Source organism: Pelodiscus sinensis, chromosome 2 (assembly GCF_052426305.1).
Source record: "Pelodiscus sinensis isolate ZL-2025 chromosome 2, ASM5242630v1, whole genome shotgun sequence".
NCBI lineage: Eukaryota > Metazoa > Chordata > Testudines > Trionychidae > Pelodiscus > Pelodiscus sinensis.
This window is the reverse complement of record NC_143053.1, coordinates 202,092,942-202,114,265: the sequence shown is the minus strand read 5'-3', so window position 1 is coordinate 202,114,265 and position 21,324 is coordinate 202,092,942. Positions and strand designations below refer to the sequence as shown.

The 21,324-nt window shown below is 40.8% G+C and overlaps 1 protein-coding gene across 1 annotated transcript; it reads right to left on the bottom strand.

Annotated features, from left to right (window-relative positions):
• Nucleotides 1–10,346: 10,346 nt before the first annotated feature.
• On the bottom strand, nt 10,347–19,975 carry TOMM7 (translocase of outer mitochondrial membrane 7). Its single transcript, XM_075922219.1, has 3 exons — nt 19,809–19,975; nt 13,263–13,311; nt 10,347–10,576 (listed from the first exon to the last, which is right to left on the bottom strand). Exons 1-3 carry the CDS (start codon nt 19,909–19,911, stop codon nt 10,561–10,563), a joined length of 168 nt encoding a protein of 55 aa, XP_075778334.1. The 5' UTR covers nt 19,912–19,975; the 3' UTR covers nt 10,347–10,560.
• Nucleotides 19,976–21,324: the final 1,349 nt, after the last annotated feature.

The window sequence follows — 21,324 nt, the reverse complement described above, 5'->3', positions numbered from 1 at the left end:
AAGAACTCTTCCGCAAAAGAGTTCTTGTGCAAGAAGCTGCCAGTGTAGACGTAGCCTTGTAGTGTAGACATACCCTTACACTTAGGTCAAAACCATTAGCAAAAACAACTATGGTAACTTGCCTCAAATGATCCAAATGCAGATGTTAAAAAAAAAAATCGCACGGTCAGCAAACAATCTACAGCAGCACATATAGAGGTAACAAGAGTCTTGACTCTTGGCCGAAGGGCAAAGGACAAACCCATTTTGGGGTAACACAGTTGATTAATAAGGTTTATTTCTGGAGTCTATATACAGGGCATCCCCTCTATAAGTCGCCGCAGTATAAATCCGTTCCACACTAAAGTCGTTGACGCTTGTTGGAACCGATGTGTTATAAGTCCTCCCATTTCCTGCTCTTAAGTCACACAAATAATCCCCTCCAATTTGTGCAAATGGAAGTTAGCTATGGGGAAAAAAATCCCTGTTTTATGTTGTTTTGCTATAAGTCCAAGTTTTCTGAAATGCATCTTGGACTAACAGTGAGGACGGCCTGTAAAACATTCTAATCAACACTTCTAACCCTATAATTAAAATGCATCAGGGAAAAGGGGAGAAGGGACAGATGGAAATTTCTTGTATCTTCAGGGTAAGGGACTGTCTCTTACCATACTCTTACAGAATCTAACACAAAGCACCTTACAATTTTATATTTATTTATTTGATAAGTAATATAAAAACATTTTCACTGTGTAAAATGCTCAGATACCATAGTTATACACTTAATCTAAAACCTACAGGCTGATTATGACATTTATAGCAGTCATACAGAAGAGCTTCTTGATTTAGTATTTTACAGGAGAAAGTATCTGGACATTTTATATGCACATCATTCATCTGTAATGAGTTATCAATAGACTTTTTCTTTTTATTGACTTGAGATTATAGATATGACAACTACCAAGCGACAAAAAATATCAGTCTAGAACCTCAGTAGGTGTAAATCAGCACAGTTCTTTGATCAGGCCAGTATACACTAGTTGAGGATCCAAATTGTCTTTACCACTTATATTATAGTAGTACATAGAGACTCCGAATGAAATTGAGGCTGCATTTTATTAGATATTGTACAGAAATATAAGCAGCAGCCCTCACCCTAAATATCTTATAATTTCATAATATTTTATAATCTAAATGTTTTAGAGCATGTCATGGATGCTCAAATTAAATGAGATTTTTACTCTAACTTTCCAATATATCATCCATCTAGGAGGCATACTGAATAAGGCATACACAGTAGGCAATAAACATATACAGACATCCTTTGGCAAGTGCACACAACACTAAAACATATGTGAATGATTAAAAATTATATGTACTCTACACTCTTGCAAGGTAATATTGGAAAAAGCAACTAGCTTATTGTTATTACAATTAAAAATATTATTTCTAATGCTGATGAAAGCTTTTTGCATTAAGTTATGCTACAGCCCCAGTAAGAGGAAGAGGCAAAAAGTGTTATCAGATGAGCAGTTTTACTCATTAAACTTGGCTAATATTTATAAAGTTCTTGGCAGAGACTTATGCAAATGTATGTAACTCTGATATATAGACATCACATGCTATTCAAACAAATTAATTGCAAGTAAATGTTTATCAAATTTACATACAGAAAGTGATTATGCCATTAAATTTAGGAATAAGACATAGAGCTGCTTAGGCAGAGGGAAGTTCTAAGATATACTGTACTCTAGCTCCAGATAGTTTTTCTCTTCATGTATTTACATGTTCATGGCAAAATCTCTGTGTGTTAACTTTACACAGAATTTTTCGAATGCTCAACACATTCACTTATCACTAATCAGTTTTCTCAGACCATTGGGGATACATTTGAGCAGCATGTGTAACCTATGCAACAATATCACCAGCCCCAAACAGAGAGGTAGGGAAAGCAAAATGCACAATTTTTGTATACATGCCACTTATATTTATGCTAAAGAAATATTTCTGAAAGAAAAAGAGCAACAAATACTCTTTTGGTAACTCCAAACTTCAAATAACTTTTATCAAAATATACTTAAAGTGTAACTTCACTTTTTTTCTTAAACTAACCATCACTTCTCATAAAAATAGTTCAGCGGATTGGGACACCACTTCCCGCAGCTCCCATCTTGTTAGGCAAGAAGCTTGCCTTAGCCTCACTTCATCACTGACTTGTAGTGACCCAGCTTCGGGTTTGGCTTCAGGAACCTCGAGAGATTGAGTCTGATTCCGGGAGAATTCTTGCAAAACTGGGAAGACAGGGTAATCCTACATCTCACACCTTCAGCATGTCATTAGAATGTCGTGAAGACTTTTTTTAAAAATACCTCTGAATGTCTAAGCAGAATGTCAGTAAAATAATGAAGGCTTCACTGCAACAAATATTGTAAACATTAAAGGTGAGAGGGAAAAAAAGGCAGGAAAACATGATTTACCTGATTATCTAGGAACAATGCAGGATAGAGAGAACCCAATCCTGCTTGCATTAAAGTCATTGCCAAAAATCCCATTAGCTTCAATGGGAGCAAGTCCACATTTCATTGTTAGAGGGATTTATAATACTACAACATATTTAATGAAGGCTCTATATCCTGTACCATATATGAAAAAGGATCTATTTGAGGGACACATTTTATTTGCCAATTGTACTATCCAGTGTCAAGTAGATAATTTGGCGAAGGCATGCAAGGTTCAGCTTTACATGTAATTTCAAGGTGACCAGCAATGGGCCTGTAACAAATGTTCCATGTTTTCTTTCCTGCCTGAAACCAGAAGGCACTTTGCTGTGCATGAAGTGCAATTTGGTGGCTATATTGGAAGAAAAAGTCATGGACAAATTGGAAAGAGTCCAGCAGAGGTCAACAACAGTGATTAGGGGAACATGATTTATGAAGAGAAGTTGAGGGAAGTTGAGCTTATTTAGTCTGCAGAAGAGAAGAATGAGAAGGGATTTGATAGCAGTCTTCAACTACCTGAAAGGGGAGTTCCAAAGAGGATGGAGTCAGGCTATTCACACTGGTGGCAGACGACAGAACAAGAAGCAGTTGTCTCAGATTGCAGCCGGGGAGGTCTAAGTTTGGATATTAGGAAAAACCACTTCACTAGGAGGGGGTGGTGAAACACTGGAATAGATTACCTAGGGAACGGGTGGAATCGCCATCCACGCCCTCAATGGAATGATTTAGATAGGGTTGGTCCTGCTTTGAGCAGTGATTTGGACTAGATTACCTTCTTAAGTCTCTTCTAACCCTAACCTTCCATGGTACCATTAAAAGATTCTTGGACTGGAAGGTTAAGTAGAATGCTACAGAGAATGAGAGAAGCTAAGGAGTTCCCAGATAGACAGGTTTGAGAAACATCAGTACCCTCATTTCAAGGAAGCCACCAAAAAGAGAGAGGAAATCAAAGAGGCTTGGTGACACATCACCACCAGAGGCAAGAGGTCACAACCAGTGTTCCCTCTAATTTTTCCCACCCAAGTGGAATGAATTCTGTTATGTGCATTATGTGGAGGTGATGTGTGCCACCTAACCTTCATATAGGTTCACTTAACAAAATTCAGTTGTCAAGGGTGGGATCAAGGTGTTCTGAGTTGCAGGCAGAGATTTAGGGTGCAGGAGTGAGTTCCGGCTGGGGTGGGGCTAAGTTTGAGGAGCTCAGGTCTGGGGTGCAAGAGCTCTGTCTAGGGGCATGGGTGGAGTGCGAGGAAGGCTAGAAATCCAGGCCAGAGCAGGGGAACTCTGGGTCTGGACTGCTCTAGAAATGGTGGTGATGGGGAGTCTGGGCTGCTCAGGCCACAGTGAGGTTGAGGGGGTGATATTCAGGGCCAGCCTGCCCAGGTTGTGGCAGGGGGAGGCAGTTCTCCAGGGCTAGGCTTTGCCGGGCTGCTCAGGCCTTGGTTGGTGGACTGCTCAGGGCCAGACCACTCTGGCCGCAGCAAAGAGGCTGCTCTGGGACCAGGGGGAAGAGATGCCTGGTTCAGGATCTCCTTCCTTCAGCCACCAGGCTGGAGGCTATGGCCCTCCTTCCTACTTTGCACCGGTGCCTTGAACAGCTGCACTGTCTAAGTAGGCGACTGTGTGGCCGCACAGCATACAGGGAACTTAGGTCACAGTAACATTCTACATGACTGGAAATGGACATGGGTGGGCAGGCAGTGGCCACCAGACAGAAGAGGGCCAGGAGGAAGTCCACACAGCTAAACCTTTCCAGTTGAAGCCAGGTCAATATAGAAACTGTGAAAGTTCTCCCAAAACCCAACTGGCTTGAGAGAGAGAAGCGGGATGCATAGATCACCTTTGTGCATGGCGGCTCAGTCCAAACTAATCAAGCAGGCATAAAAATAAATCTTGAACTGCCCCAGCAAGCTCTCATTTTGAGAATTAAAGAGGAAATGATCACAGAGTAAAACAAAAAAAAATAAAGGCTGATTAAGTACAAGTGATCATGACTTAATTACGTTTACAGAGTGCTAACAGAATAAAGTCCAAAGCAGTACAGGTTGCACCTCCCTGGTCCAGCACCCTCGGGACCTGACTGGTCCCAAACTAGGGAATTTGCCAGACCAGGGGAGGTCAAGGAGTAGGGCTGCTTTCTCCCTGGTCACCCTGGGGCTCCACTTTTACCCAGGAAGTTCCACCGCCACCCAAGACTCTGCTGGGGGGGAGGGGAGGTAAGAAGCAAGAGGGCTCCATTTTTTCCCTCATGACTTTGCTGCTGCCCCACCGCGCTGCCACCTGAGGCTCAGCACTGCACCCAGTGGCTTTGCTGTCACCAGGGCTCTGCTGGAGTTTCCATCTGGCTCCCCCCAGCAACCCTGCTGCCACTCCACAAGCTCCACACTCCACCAAGTGGCTCTGCTGCCACATGGGCCACGTTCCTCCTGGTAGTTCTACACTCCCCCTGCACCCCCACTGTGGTCCAGGAGGCTCTGCACTCCCACAAGCAGCCCCTCTGCTACCCGCCCCAGTGACAAGGAGCTCTGCTCTTTCACCTCCCTGCCCCCTGGAGACTGGGAGTTCCACACTCCTCCCAGCAGCTCTGCTGCCCCCAGAGCTCCATCTCAGCTCCCTAGATTGGCAACCTTCCTGGACCACATAAGTCATGGGGTCACCTTACAATGTCCCACCAGGGGTGTTGCCAGACCAGGGAATTCCACATCACAGAGTTTCAACCTGCAATATATGTGCTTGGTGCTTTAAAACAACCACTTTCATAAAGCTGAAGACAATTGAGCCAAATCAGCTGGATGGAAGAATTAATTTAGAAAAATGTGAATTGGGAATTGTTTCAAGAACACTTTACCAGATGTCCAGCACGCCACTATCCTACAAATGAGAAAGAAAGCTGAAACAGCCAAAACAAACGGAGCTGGTTTAGAGGAGAAAAGAAGGCAACTATAAAATAAAATATAAAACGAATGGAAGAAAGGGGAAGTCAATATAATGAATGTTAAAATAGAAGCTAGGAATTGTAGCCTGATAAGACATATTTTCCCTAGCCTATCCTTGATTTTTTTTAATAGCATGCTAGTAATGCAAGATGCCTACAGGATTAAATTTAGTTGTCTTGTATGACACAACTTTAACAGAAGTAAGGTGATATGGTTAAGATTTCTCTTAGTTCCCGTATTATTTTCCAATATATGTATTATGTAAAGATTATGAAAGGCCTTTTCAGTTAGTTTGACAGGTACTTTGAGAATATTACTCAATTTGGCCAGAACAAACATAAGCAGAATCTGCAAATTCCAACAAACTGAATTTACCCACCTCAACAGACTGAGGCGCCCAGATTTCCTGCACATAACCACAATGCTTCCCATTTTTTTCTCTGTTCTGGGAGTCAGTCCAAGAAGACGTCACATCTTCTCCTGTGCATATTCATAGACAACCCCCCCAAAAAATCCCTTCCAATCAGTTATAGGTACCCACAGCAATCTTAGGGTACCAGACCCAACTTTGGTTAAGAGATTGGACATCTGGGACATTTTAGCACCACAAGGGGAATATAGGCCCAAGGATAAAGGAAGTCACTCTGCTGCAGCCATAACTACTAAAACCTATCCAGAGTGTATATTATCTTCTCTCGAAGTCAGAAACTAAGTTCTATTCTTCTTCTATCTTTATATTTGTCTTGCTTCATTTATTCTAAGTATTTCATAGTCCACCTGCACCAAGTTTCCTCAGGCGAAGGAAAGCTGGTCCTTTCACTCTCAGCCTTTGAGGGAGATCTTGTGAGTATGAAATTCTGTTAGGTAACTAAGATCTGTATTCTTAGGTAAGTCCAATTTGATTTTGTTAATGCCATCCACAAAAGAAATTCAATTAATCTGTGTACTTGGTGGTATATATTTTTGTGGTATTTATTATAATTAATCCTGCAGCAATAGAACTTATTTTAATTGCATTTCCTGATTTGAAGTGAGACTGTCACTCGTCACCTGCAGACACTCCGGAGGGGAAATCTTATTGTTCCACCAACTTGTAACCAGAGTTAGGGAGGACGAACTTAGAATCACTGGTCAGACTGGCAAGCCTTACCCACCTAAATTCCACCACAATTCCTACTCAGGCTACAGAATTCTAGAAAATTGATATGAGAGGCAAAGGGACACAAAGATAAATCTATTACCAGCAGAGTTAATGTATCTTTAAAGAATTCCTTCTTGTGTATTAAAAAAAAATCCTAATAGAAATTGAATGTATGAAACAAAAATATTGGTCACTAAAACACATATTATTTATTTGTGCCCAGTTTACCAAACACTGCAAATATCTTTGTATCAGTAACCTGTTTTCTTCATTATTTATCAATCTCAATTTGTGTCTCATCTGCAAACTTATCACTGATTTTGCTTTCCCCATGTTCATTGATAAAAATGTTAAATAGTGTTAAGACCAAGAACCAATCCCTACAGGGCCAAAGAAAAACAACTTCTTAAAGAACAATATGTAGTCCTGTGGCACATTAGAGACCAGCAAATATATATATCGTATCATACAGCTTAGCGGACAAAACCCACTTCATCCAGCTCATCTGAAGAAGTGGGTTTTCCCACAAAAGTTCATGATACTATATATATTTTTTGTTAGTCTCTAGGGCTGTGTCTAGATTACATCCCTCTTTCAACAGAGGAATGTAAATTAGGCACTTTGAAATTGCAAATGAAGCCGTATTTGAATTTCCTATGCTTCATTTGCATAATCACATAATGGCGCTCTTTCGAAAAAGCACTCTTTTGAAAGTAAAACTGCGGTCTAGACCTGAGGTTTACAGGATCTTTCGAAAAAGCCTTCCCTTTTTGAAAGAACCGCATCTAGACCGCAGTTTTACTTTCGAAACTACTCCTTGTTTTTAGAGTTACATATTAACACAGCTACCCTCTGAAACTTCTCAAAGATGAATTCCCATTTACAATGACATTGAGACTTATCAGTTAAATGGATTAAAAGTTAGTTAACGTGTGCTATGTTAATTTTATACCATTATAGTTTTCTAATCAAAATGTTAGTCTTAACCAAGTCAAATACCTTACAAGTCTATGTCAATGTTATTATCTTTATTGACTAAACTTGTAATCTCATTTAAAAAATGAGTTTGATAAGATCCATTTTCTATAAACCCATATTGATTGGTATTTATTACGTTGCCCTCCTTTAATTTTTGATTAAGTACCATATCAGCTACTCCAGTATTTTGCACAGGGTTGATGTCAGACTGACCGGCCTAGAATTACCAAACTCATCCCATTTACACTTCAAAATATTGTACAGCATTAGCTTTCCTCCAGTCTTGAACCCCTTTAGTGTTCTAAGACTTATTGAAAAATCAACATTAACAATCAAGAGTATTCCTCAGGCGGCTGTTTTAAAACTCTTGGATATGAGATACCTGGACTTGATTTATAAATGCCTAATTTTAGTAACTACTCTTTTAACATCTTTCAGAGGTAATAGTGTAATGGAAAGAGCATTTCATATTATGATTGTATATTTTTCCTTAATACAGAAGAGAAATACTTATTAAACACTTTCACGTTTTCTACATTATTATTAATAATTCTATAATTTCCATTCAAAAAAGCTCTACTGAACAATTAATTTCATGTCCCAAAAAAGTATGTGCCCTCATTCTTCTGGTCGATTATCTCCTCTTGCTCTATATATCTATCTTCCAAAAGTAGAAAGTAGAATCTAGAAACAATGTATGCAAACTCATACCTTACCAATTCAGGTATTAGCCACTGCACAGCACACAAGTGAGGGCAAGTGCCCTTAGATGTTAAAGTAGACACTTGTAAAAATTAAAATAGTCATGCAACTCATCAGGTTATGGTCCATAATCCTGTGCTGAGGTTAAAAACAAACAAACAAAAAAAAACCACACCACATATTTCCAGGATTTTTTGTAGGTATCAGCATAGAGCTAGTTCCAACTCCCTCAAAAGATATTTCCAAAACTAATCAGAGATCATTATATAACTTATTCTATATTTTAGGCATTTTCAGTTACAAAGAATGCGTAAGTGTTTAATTACAATAAACCGTTAGAAATAAGTGTTTTGTGCTATCATCCAGACCATTGTTTTTACACAAGACATGCATGCAAAGATATAATTTTGCAAGTTACTAGGAGGCTGCACCCCCTGCTTGCTATGCTTGCCAACCCCCCTCTCTCTGAGGGTAGATGCCTGGGCAGGGGCAGGAGCAGGTGTGGGGGGTGGGTGTCAGGCTCAGACGGTGGAGGGGAGCTGGAGTGGCCTGGGGATGAGCACGGATGGTGGAGGGGATACATGGTGGCCCAGGGGAGGAGAAATCAGGCTTTTATGGTGGAGGGGACGCAGTCCCAGCAGCTCCTCCCAGGCTCCCCCAGGGCAGGAAGCAGGAGCCAGAGATGAAGCAGCCCATGCCCAGAGGGGACAGCACGGAGGCTAGCAAGTGGCTGAGGGCAGAGGCAGGTCTCAGCTTGACAAAGCCCTGGCCGGGTTGATTTAGTTGGAATTGGTCCTGCCTAGAGCAAGGGGCTGAACTTGATGACCTTCTGAGGTCTCTTCCAGTTCTATGATTCTATGAGGACGCAGATGACATCATCTCTCTCTATAAAAAAAATTCCTGTGGGACATTTCCACAAAGGTACTCTTAATTTAATATATGCTAAGAGTCTGTACTTGCTGTGATCACATTTCTACTTAAACATGGATTTTAAAGTTTTAATTTACAATATTTAAACACTATTGGCTATAAAGCTAGTAAGACTTTTCTAATAGAGCTGGATAAAAACAAGAAGCACATACACTTTGTTTTACAGCTGAAATGCAAAGTAGAGTATAAATACACTCCATAATTTTCATTTAATTGGGGTTTGCAAATAATGGAGAAGTTAAAAGAATATCTGATCAACTGGCAAAAAAAATTGTAAAATAATTCCTAGATTAATTTTTCTAAAACAGCAATTTATTATTTTTAAACTTTCATGGACCAAGTGTTCTGTTCCATTCACATTAATGACAGTTATGGTCTACATAAAAAAGACTGAATTCAGTCTTATGGTTAAAGCAGTCTTTAGAAAGTTAGTTTCTATAAAGCATATATGAAAAATATTGTAATGTTCCAGCTCAAACTTTAATCCAGATGTAGACTGTTCAGCTAAACTGTGGAAAAGTTTCTTGATTTTTACTACATTACATTCACTAACTTCAAGTTCAGACATTATGTTAGTGCTATAATTTTAGCAAACGTATCCAGCATACTTGTTTTTTCTAACACTGTCTTATTAAAAACCTAAGTTACAGATGCTTTAACATCCAACAGTGATGCAAAAAATAAGAATGATTAACATAAGGCTCACTGATATATAATCCTCAAAATCTGAAGACAATTCTGACACATTACAAAAGTAAGGTAATTACAACCTTTCATTTCATAAATAACACTCAAAGAACTAATCTTAAGTGATGGAAGATAGAACAGTCTGTGCTCAAAATATCACAATAATCAAGTATTAAAGATTGAAAGATCAAGTGCCTTAGAAGATAGTATGTCTCTAACCTGTTGCTAACTGTAATTAAGTCAAATTAGTTGGTTCTTTTCTTCTGAAACTTCAAGACATGCTCTGGTATTAAGGATAACACTGTAGATTAAGTCTAGACGGTTCCTTGCTCTGCTATTAGTGCAGAGGACTGGACTTGATCTCTCAAGGTTGCTTCTAGTCCTATGATTCAATTTAGAACTAGACATTCAATTTAAAAATAATTACTTTTTTAAACCCAGAAAAAGCAAGATTTCCCCATTATACTAATTAACCTTAAAAGATCAGAGACTATACACAGATTCAAACAATTTATTTAATTTCACTGTAAACCAAATAAGTTAGGTCAATAAAAATTCCATTTTGTTGTATGTACATCTATGTCATCAGGAAGCTGCTCAGGCTAGCTGATGTAATGTGATACAGGGTCCTCCTTCCCTAGCCTTGTGAAGGTCCACATCTCCATTTTCTCTGTCCATCAAATGGTTCTTTTACAGTCTGGCCAATCTTTCATCCCCAAAGCAGACTAAAATAGACAGAAAATTAACGTTAACATTTGCAATATATTTTGCAGTAATCAGGAAATAGCATGGGTCTTTCTGAACACAAGACAGTATGTACAACTATGGCTCAATGTATATTATTCCAGGGGGAATTCTGCACCACTGTGAAGAATTGTGCTCCTATCTCTCTTCTTCTACGACTTCTGCAGACACATTCAGCAGAGCTGCTCCAATCTAAATTATGCGATTGAGAGGAATATGGGGCGGGAGAGAGGAGACATTTCCCTTAAAAACAGAGCGTGTGCCTTCTCAGAAACTCAGCCAGCACACACGCTGTGTCACTGTCACATATACCCAGCCTGTTCTATGCTACCCTGTGCCACACACACAATCAGTCTCACACACTCTCCCGTCTGTGCCACAAGCACTCAACACGTGTCAAAATCTGTCTCTCTCACAGTCTCTCACGCACACTTTCTCTTTGTAGCCTCAGCCCCATCCCTTCAGCCTGAGGCACTGCCCTTTCTGGGGGGCCCAGAACCAGCAGCAGCTATGTCCCAAAATTTGTGACATGGCTCCCTCCCTTGGCAAAAATTACTGCCCCCCTCAGGGTAGAGAGTGTGGGTGTCTGGGGGTGGGAGGTGGGTGTCTTGGCTGGGAGATCACCCAGCTAGGATCTGGGAGGAGGGGAGGTGCAGGTACTGAAGCAAAGAAGGACCCCATGGCTAGACTCCACGGTGGAAGGAGTGCAAGTATCCAGGTGAGTTTCCACTCTACTCCTGTCACTGTAGGGTTTTTTTTAATATGTCTCTATTGTTAAAGACATACCTGCTGATAGGTATTTTGAAATTATATTACCAAAATAATTGAAATTTGTGTGAATATGTAGTATTACTTTGACAGATAACATTTTGCAGAACTTAAATATTGTGCACAGAATATTTTTTTCTTGGGACAGAATTTCCTCAGGAGTAGCATATGCACAGAATAAATGCTGTCCAAAGACGGTAGACAATAAAACAAAAGCTAGGTTGTCAAACATAAGACAGGCGTACAAAAAGCCTGATCAAGAGCCCAGTCAGATCAACAGGAAGATTTCTGGCTTCAATGGGCTTTGGATCAAAATGCATCTTCATGAACACTTGATACTGCACAAAAACTACATGGATTTTAATTAATACCCTTTAAAAAAAATTCTGTAGATTTTATTTTGGTGATAGTGGGATCAGTATTTTCACGCAAGTGACTGGGACATGCTTCATTTCCAAAATACAGATTAAAAAAAATGTTTATAGTGCGCAGATGCATTTTATTAGAATGAGGGGAAGATCTCAAAGTGCTATTGAGGCCAAACATGGAGATACTTTATCAGCAAACAAAATGTCCATGAAGAACTGAACTACCAAAGTTCATTTAAAATAACCCACACAAAGAAATATATCCTTTTTATTACAAACCTATCTTTATACAGATATTTTTCTTAACTTAATCTGTTATTTTTAGAATGTAGAATGTCCACATTTTCTTCATATTTCTGATTTTATTGCATTTCTGAACTCACTAATCCAGACAGTGGAAATTCTAAGACTAAAGCATTAAGTGCAGAACATAACTAATACATCTTCAAAAGTTCTTCTACGTCACTGAAACATGAATATGGAATATTCAGACTGCACAATTTAAACACAGCAAACATCTACTTTACATGACAATTAAGGCTGTCAACCAACTTTCTTAAATTTAATATATGTTTCAATGTTTCATACTACTGAAACATAACTCAAGTTCTCTCATTAGAAAAATTAAATGTAGTTTCACTTTGAAGTTTTCTATATGCCAAACTAAAATAAAATTCTTCAGGAAAATAGAGTACAGTAAAGTATTAAAGAGTTACAATTTGTGCCAGGAGTTCCACACTAATAAGCAGCCATACAAAAATATAGCAAAAGAAAATTTTATTACAGAAAAAGATTAGTTTCAAAATTCCAAATTTCATATGAAAAAACTTAAGATTTTTTTTAAATAATGTAAATATATCAATAGCATCTTCATATAATATCCCTTATATTAATCAGTTTCAATGAAGTATTACTAAGTTACTGGCATTGCAACAAAGACATCCATCAAGATTTTTCATTTTCTTTTATTCAGTATTTGAATGGTTTGTCTTCTTCCATAAACATCTTTTTTAAATAAATAGTTACAGAGAATACATTACAAAGAATACATAACAGAGGAGCTATGAAAACTCTAAATAAACAGTAAACGCCCATATCCACACAGGCTTGAGAGGGGAAATGTGAAGTGTCCCCAATTATAGTACTGTCTAAAAAAAAAATTCAGTAAAAGAATTCTGCATGGGTCGAGAGACACATATTCTTCCACCAATTGCAACATATGGAGACACTCTCCCACCATTTGTGGCTGCAGAGGACAAGGTCATGGGCTCCTATAGAGCTTGTATAGTCAGATGTGCTATTTCACACTTGTTGGACCACACTAGTGGTGCTTAAACAAGTTCTTTCAAGACTTACCAGTTCTCTATATTGGCTTTGGAAAAAGTTCAGAAAAGGGCAACAATAATGATTAGGGATTTGGAATGGGTCCCACATGAAGAGAGATTAAAAAGACATCTGAACCTAAAAGTTTTGTTTTCATTCCTAGCTTTCTGCATTGTTTTTGCATGTGTATTACCAGATCTATACATACCTCAAAATAGTTGGCGCAGGCATTCCAGGATCTGCACCTCTCTTAAAACCTGAAGTAACAAATATACACGTACATCAGCAGCAGCTAATCAAAACAAGGTTGGGGTTCTTGTCTCACTCTCAAATTTAGTTAATTTATAGAAGCTGGAAAAAAAAGTAATATACACAAAAATCCATACCCTAAAACCATTATAGAAACTTTAAGTTCTTCTCAATATTTTAGATTAGCAGTGGGGTCGAACACGCTAGCCACTAGTTACAAGTGGCTTATTTGTCCGGTTGAATGCGGCTAATTCACTACTGCAGTAGCCACTATCATGGCTATGCTACTGTTTCAGAACTGGTTGGACACCACAGGATTAGCATGTCCTGTAACCGGTGTTTTAATGAACTATGCCTTTGCACTAAACTTAGGCAGTTATTAACCTCTGTCATCCATGCTACCAGGGATGTTAGATAGCATGCAATCAAATAGTCATGTAACTTCATCAAATTTGATAGTCCCAGGAGCAGGGCTGGCAGCCAGTGCACTCCCAGCCCCATCTCCATGGAGTGTCTCCCCTTCCCTCCCCACCCCACCCCCACACATTCCACTGCTTACTCTGTATCAGAGGCACCAGCACAGAGTGGCACCAACCTTTGTCTGTGCAGGGGTCAAAGTGCCTCTCAGACAGGAGCTGAGCCAGACTCTGTCTGTGGTAAGTCCCGGTCCATCTCGGACAGAGCCTCCCCTGAGCTTTGATAGAGGTAGCCTCAACTCCTGCCAGCCCCATCCTGCTTCTGCTGGAGGCAGAAAAGGGGGGGCAGGCAAATCTGCAGAGATGGCACGGGTATTGGCTCCAGCCTGCCCCCTCACCCTCCATCCATGTTGCTGCCTCTATCAAAGCAGCAGCAAGAGTCGGGGAGGGTGTCAAAGGAGCAGGTAGCTCCATGGAATCCAATGCCCATGGGAAGCTGGCTTAAAAGCTGATACAGAGGCAGCAAGGGGGGAAAGAAGTATGGGTAATTGACAGGATTAACTGATAAAACCCAGACTTATCAAATAATCACGCAATTGTCTACATGTTGAAATACCTACATGTTACAACTATATCTTTTGTAATTTAGTACAGAAAAAAACATAACATTTACAGGAAGTCACTGGTATTACTTCTAGCTGGCATAAGCATCCCCAGCTGTTAGTCATAAGGTGACTGACTTACGCAGGGAACAGAAGCAATGGGCAAAGTTAATTTAGTGAAACAAGAAAGAACTGAAAAAAACCCTTTAAGGTTCCTCTAAAACGCTTTCATTAATAGGTCATACAACAAGATTTAGTTTTCTTTTAAGCAGGCAGGAAGGAACAGAAAATCCACTCAGGATACTGTAAATCAAAAGGAGTAAAGTATAAGGTAGGCCTATATTTCATCTCACACACGCAAGCCCTAATACATCCAAAAACTTAAATTGGTATGCATGGGTTTATTCGGATTTAGCAAATTATACAATTCTCGAAACAGCCACTCAAATCAGAGGTGGGGCGGAGCACCTGGATCCAGTCCCCAAGGCTCATGGTCCCCCACCCAGTTTGGGGAAGCCCATGCTGTAACTTCAGCCCCCTACAGTCTACTAGGCTCTGGTGTACAAGGAGAAAGTGGGGAGTGTCTTTCTCTTTCTCTGTCAGGGACCATTCAGTGAGATTGTTGTCAGCGGCCCTCTACTCAAAAAGGTTTCCCACTTCTATCATAGAGGATAGGTCCATCAATGGCTATTATTCAGGATGGGCAAGGATGGTGTTCCAAGCCTCTGTTTGCAAGAAGCTGAGAATGGACAAAATGGGATAAATCACTTGATGTTACCTACTCTGTTTATTCTAGGGATGTGAACGAACCATGTACATGGTTAACTGATGAGCCTTAATTAAAATGTTTTTCAACTACAGCCTTTACACTAAATTTCCTATTTGCTAAATAGTCAAAATTGCTTTTAAAAAGTATAAAAATAATATATCACAAACATACATTTTTTTCAGATTCCTAAATTTTCACATTTTATGTTAGAAAATGGCAAATGATGCATTTCTTAAATACTACGTTACTAATTTTTTTTAGTCATGATTTTTATCAAGCGGTATTAGCAGGGCTCGACAAACTTTGTAATCTACTCGCCATGGGTGAGTAGATTGCAACCCAGAAGAGCCGGGTTCGGGCGATCTGCGCATGCGCAGATCACCGGACAGTGCAGATGACGAGCAGGGCTCACCGCAGTTCGGCGAGCCCTGGGTATTAGAATAAAAACTACAATTCAATTACAAAAATGTGCAAAGTAATATTTTTATTTGTTTTTAATTAACTAACATGACCTTAATCAGGAGTGGGCAATAATTTTCCCTCAAAGAGGGGTGGGGGTGGAGAGAGAGAGGCACTTCATGTATTTTCATATAAGGTCATAGACCAACTACAGGCACCCAGAAGGGGAAGGGCCTCAGGTGAAAGGGGCAGAGAACTATAAGAGAGAAAGAGTGTGTGAATGTGAAAGAGACTGCGTGTGAGATACAGACTTTGAGACAGTGTGACAGAGACTGGGAGTAGGGATGTTAAAACGTGGTTAATTGACTAGTCCAGTAGTCAATAGGCACTTCCGCATGCCTGCTTTGAAATGTACAAGAGTGCCTAGTGGGGGCTCTTGTGCATTTCAAAGCCACGGAACCCGGAGTCAGTGGGGGACTCATAGGCACATGATGACTCTGGGCTCCATGCTGTGCTTGCATGCCACACGGAGTCCAGGGTCAGCTGGGGACCCCACAACTGACCCCGGTTCCACGCGGCATTTCAGCCCCGGGTTCTGGGGGAATGCCACGCAGAGCCCCAGTTGGGGACTCCCCAGTTGATCCCGGGCTCCGCGCAGCATTTCCCCAGAACCCAGGGTCAGCTGGGATCCCAGAGTTCTGCGGGAAATGCTTCTCAGAACCTAGGGTTAGCTGGGGAGTCCCTAGCTGCCCCCGGGCTCCCCGGCCCTTTGGCATTCTAAAAGGGCAGTGCCTCTGCACAGCTGAACCGCGGATCAGCTGCCCCTTTGAAATGCTGCCTTGGGGTTTCAAAGCAGCAGCGTTGCACAGCTGATCCCTGGCTCAGCTGTGTGGCACTGCCGCTTTGAAGTACCCACCCCCTTTGCTGCCTCTAACTTGAGGCAGCAAGGGGGGGAAATTGATCAGTCAACAGACTAGCTGATAAGCATTTAAAACTATAATTTATTTTAAAAAGTAGCTGTAGTTAGTTAAACTGATTCCTTTTAGTTCTCATGTCTTTTGAGATTTAAGAACAAATCAATCTCATCCTTTCACATTTTTATTCAAATGCAAAGTAACATGCATTAGAAAACATAATCCCAAATATACTATATAAAATAATGGGACCAAAATACTGGGAATCATTACAAAAGGAATAGATAAGACAGTAAGCTAGTAAGACAGAAAATACATTGCTTGTACGTAAACCCACAGTAGGCCCACATCTTGAATACTGTATGCATATGTGGTTGCCTCATCTTAAAAAAATACATATATTGGAATTGGAAAAGGTTCAGAAAAAGGTAACAAAAATTATTAGAAGTATAGAATATCTTCCATGAGAGATTAATAAAATTGGGAGTTTTTAGCTTGGAAGAGATAGCTAAGTGGGGATATGCGAAAAGTCTATTAAATCAAGACTAGTGTAGAGAAAATAAATAAGGGCCTTTTTATATATGACGAACTATGAGTCACCAAATGAAATTAATAGACAGCAAGTTTAAAACAAACAAAATCAAGTATTTCTTCATACAACATACAGTGAACCTGTAGAACCCTTTGCCAGAGAATATTGTAAAGGGCAAGACTATAACAAGGTTCAACAAAGAACTAGATGAATGCATGAACTATAGCTCCATCAATGGTTATTAGCCAGTATGGGCAGAGATGGTATCTTTAGCCACAATTTTGCCACAAGCTAGGAAGAGGTGACACAGGATGGTTCATTTGATGATTACCTCTTCTGTTCATTCTCTCTGAAGTATCATGTATTGGCCATTGTCAAAAGTAGGGATGCAAAAGCTTGTTTAATTGGATAACCCATTGACCAGTTAAACACTATGTTAACTGATGTGGGGGTGGGTGGAACTGAAGCAGTCTTCCCCACAGCAGGCAGGGGCCGCTCCTGCCCATTCAGAGCAGCCTCTGCCTGCAGCATGCCAGTACAGGCAGTCCCCGGGTTACATGGATCCGACTTACATCAGATCCCTACTTACAAACGGGGTGAGGCAACCCCGCACTAGCTGCTTCCCCCCAGCAGACCTGGGAGACGCGAAGCTAGCGCCGCCCCCAGCAGACTAGGGAGACGCGGAGCGGCTTTTCTCAGCAGACACCTCAGCTTGAGAATAAAGGACTGAGGGAAGTGAGGTGTGGGAGAATAAAACTGAGCTCTGGAGAAATGTTTGGCCAGAGTTTCCCCTACAATATGTACCAATTCCGACTTACATACAAATTCAACTTAAGAACAAACCTACAGTCCCTATCTTGTATGTAACCCGGGGACTGCCTGTACTCATCACAGATAGGAGCTACTCTGGCCAGGCTGGAGCACGCCTGTCCGTGGTGGGTCCTGCTGGGCTGGAGCAGCCCCCTAGTTGCAGTGGGTGGGAAGCTGCTCCAACCCCCAGCAGTTAATCTTTCACAACTCTAGTTGGAAGACAAGCTAATGGGGTAGGGGGACCTTCGGTCTTACCTAATATGGCTTTTTATGAAAAAACTGGATGCATTACCAATGTCGAACACAAGAATGTTATAAAACAGATTTTAGATAAATTATTGAAACTGATGAGCTGGGATAAATCTATTTAGAAATAAACTGTGACAAGTATATATAAAAATAGATAAAGCTGCTATGGAAATATGGCATGTTGCTTGTCAACATATTTATTCACTGCTTCCTTGACATATTTAATGTGTACAACAGTTGAAAGATTTGAGCAGTACTATAGGAATTGGGAGCAACTGTTAAAGAGTACATCGGGGGAGGGAAGGGAGAAGCAACAGAAGATGTAATTTTTCCATTACTTATTAATTATAAAACAAAGGCCTTTTAATCAGACTTACAGCCTACATTTTAATCACAACCATCACTGCTCTTTCCATGAAGTGGTGAGATAGAAAAACTCCTTTTTCTACAGCTAAACTCCTTTGGGCAAACACTTAGCCTCATTTGTTTTTTATATTTTACCATCATAGTTTGGTGCTAAGCAAATAAAGCTCTTTCACTGGGCATTGCATTTCTCTATGGCCAAATCTGTTCTGGCACTGCACACATGTCATCACAGCACAATAGCTTAGAGCTGTGGTGTCTTAAGTTCTGAAGCAGGAGACACTAGTAGCTACTGCTATAGCAAACTAGCCAGACTCAACTGGCCAGAGAGTCACATATGGCTAGCATGTTAGACACCTGGGCTGTAGATACTTCCTATACTGACAGAAGAATCCCCCCTCCCCTCCATCGGTAGAAGTGATTTACTTCTTCCAGAGGTGGCAGCTAGGTTGACAGAATAATCTTTCAAGCAATCTAGCTGTCCATACAGCGAGGGCTAGGTTACCCTGTGAGAGTTAGGTTACTAGTGACATAGCAAAGCTTCATCTAATTTTTAAGAGTAGACTAGAACTAACTCTACAGGTGGCAGCCAGAACCTAAGGCCTCATCTTCCTTGAAACTTAACATGTATAAATTACACTCCCCTTCCCCCAACACAGCCCTGCCCTAAAGCAGCGGTTCTCAAATCAGTATCCTTGGGCAGATGCATTAGTTTTCCATCAACTCATCAAACTCTTTACATAATTGTGTACCAGGCTACATGTTTCAGCAGCAGCCTCCTCTGCCCCTCCGTACAGGCATGCCTGGCTCTGCGAGCAAGCAGGTTTGGCAGGCAAGAAAACCCCGGCTGCTGGAAAGAGCCGTCTCTAAAGGTTATGACCCACCAGCCTAAGGAAACAGAGGACAGGAGGCCTAAGCGAAGCCAGATAACGTAAGAGCCCGGCTGCACCTTCCTGCCCCAGGGGCTTCTGGGTCACCAGCCCAGCCAATAGCTCCTCATCAGCTGCGTGGGGGGTGAGGGGACCAAACAAGGCCCCACTTGCCAGCAACGGAGGCAAAAGGCAGCTCTGGGCATCATGAGCGGTTTTTTCTGCCGCGCCCCCCGGAAGGGGCGGCTCTGGAGCCCGACAGGCCGTTGGCTCCCCACCACTAACGGCCGTTGGAAGGGGGAGATTCCGCCGCACGCGGGGCCTTTACCCCTCCCTCGGCCGCGGGGAGAGGGGCGGGGCTACTCTGCCCCGCGCGCTCGAGCCACCTTTTCCAACGGCCGCTAGAGGGGAGGAGTCAGGCGGGGCCACGCGGCAATAACCGCTAAGGGCGCGTGCCCGGGATCTCCCCCCGCCAACGGCCGGTGTGCGGATCCCCGCGTCCCTCTGGCGGGGCCGGCGAGACCAAGCAGCCGGTGGCTCTCGGGAACCGAGTAACAGAGGCGGCCCCGCCCTGGCACTGACCTAGATAGAGCACGATGGGGATGAAGCCCCAGCGGATGGCGAACTGGCCGCCCTTGAAGAGCTGCTGCAGCCGCTGCTTGGCCTCTTTGCTCAGCTTCGGCATCCCGGCAGCGAGGGAGACTGGAGAGCCGTGCGCGCGGCCGCAGCCTCTGCCGTCAGAAACTGCGCAGGCGCGGGCCAGGCGGGGCGGAGCCAGTGATTCTATATCGCGTGGCCAACTTTTCCCAGGCTAAACATTTCCCAGATCTGATGAAGAATTCCCAGATTATTTGTATATGGTATAAAGGCTATTTTATGTATAGTTAATTCATTGGTTTTATTATATATATAAAATCATTAACTCGAAATATACGAGAATAATGTTGATGATTTTATGATGCTCTCTATAATTAAAAATATAATTTTATTAAAGCTGAACTTTTCATCCAAGAATAATTATGTTTATATATCCAAATATCCTTAATTACTTCATGGATGGTATTTCATAAAAGGAAAGAATAATAAAACATTTTAATTATTTTACTCCTGCAAGATAAAATCAGTACAGTATACACTTCAGTATCATTTCGGTTATATATGAGAAATAAAGGAACTCATCAAATATAAAACATTTTCGTTTTTTATAAAATGAATAGAATGTTTAATACATAATACTTAACCATCACCATCCGTTTTACTCATCAGATGAGTTATGACTTGACTCCTCACTAGAAATGTCACACCATCATTAATATTTTTATCAGTCTGACCACCAGTTTTTCTGGCATATCCATATTCGTACATATTTTTATTATGTAAACTTAAATCATTCTTTGTAATTACAAAACTAGAACATTTATTTTTTTAAAGCTGATCTGACAATTACACTAGAATTAAGTGTTTTAGTTTTCATGTTACTCCTTTTCTTAGTTTTAATGTCTGTAACCATTGAAAAAATTCTCTCTCATTCTATATTTGAACGTGGCAATGCTAAAACCTTTTGAGCTAATTTACAAACATTTGAAAACATAAATTTTCCAGAAAAATGTTTCATTTTAGAAATTTCATGTCACATTTCATCAATAGGCTTATTCTTTACACATTCAATTTGATTTGATCCTAAAGAAAATGGCAAGGCTCTGAGTTCACTCTGAGCAGAGTTCACATCTATCTTAAATATTGCACGAAGTTTTGAGATAAAGAAAAAAAGATATCTACATCAATATTAAAACAAATTTTAGGATCTATAAATCCAACCTCTGAGAAAACAACTGAGTCAAGTGGCAGCATGCGCTACATTTCTTGACAACAAGTGATGTAATAATGCTGAATCACTTTTCTTACATTCATTTTCTTACATACATTACATACATTTCTTACATTACATGAGGATCAATACATTTTAAGTATTCCTCACATTCTGGACCAGTGTACATTTCATTAATTTTGATAAAATTAGAGGGATGCAACACATTAACTTTCGTTAATTCACGTTTTAGGAAATGTGGTTTTAAGTAATTTGTAGCAATTACTTTGA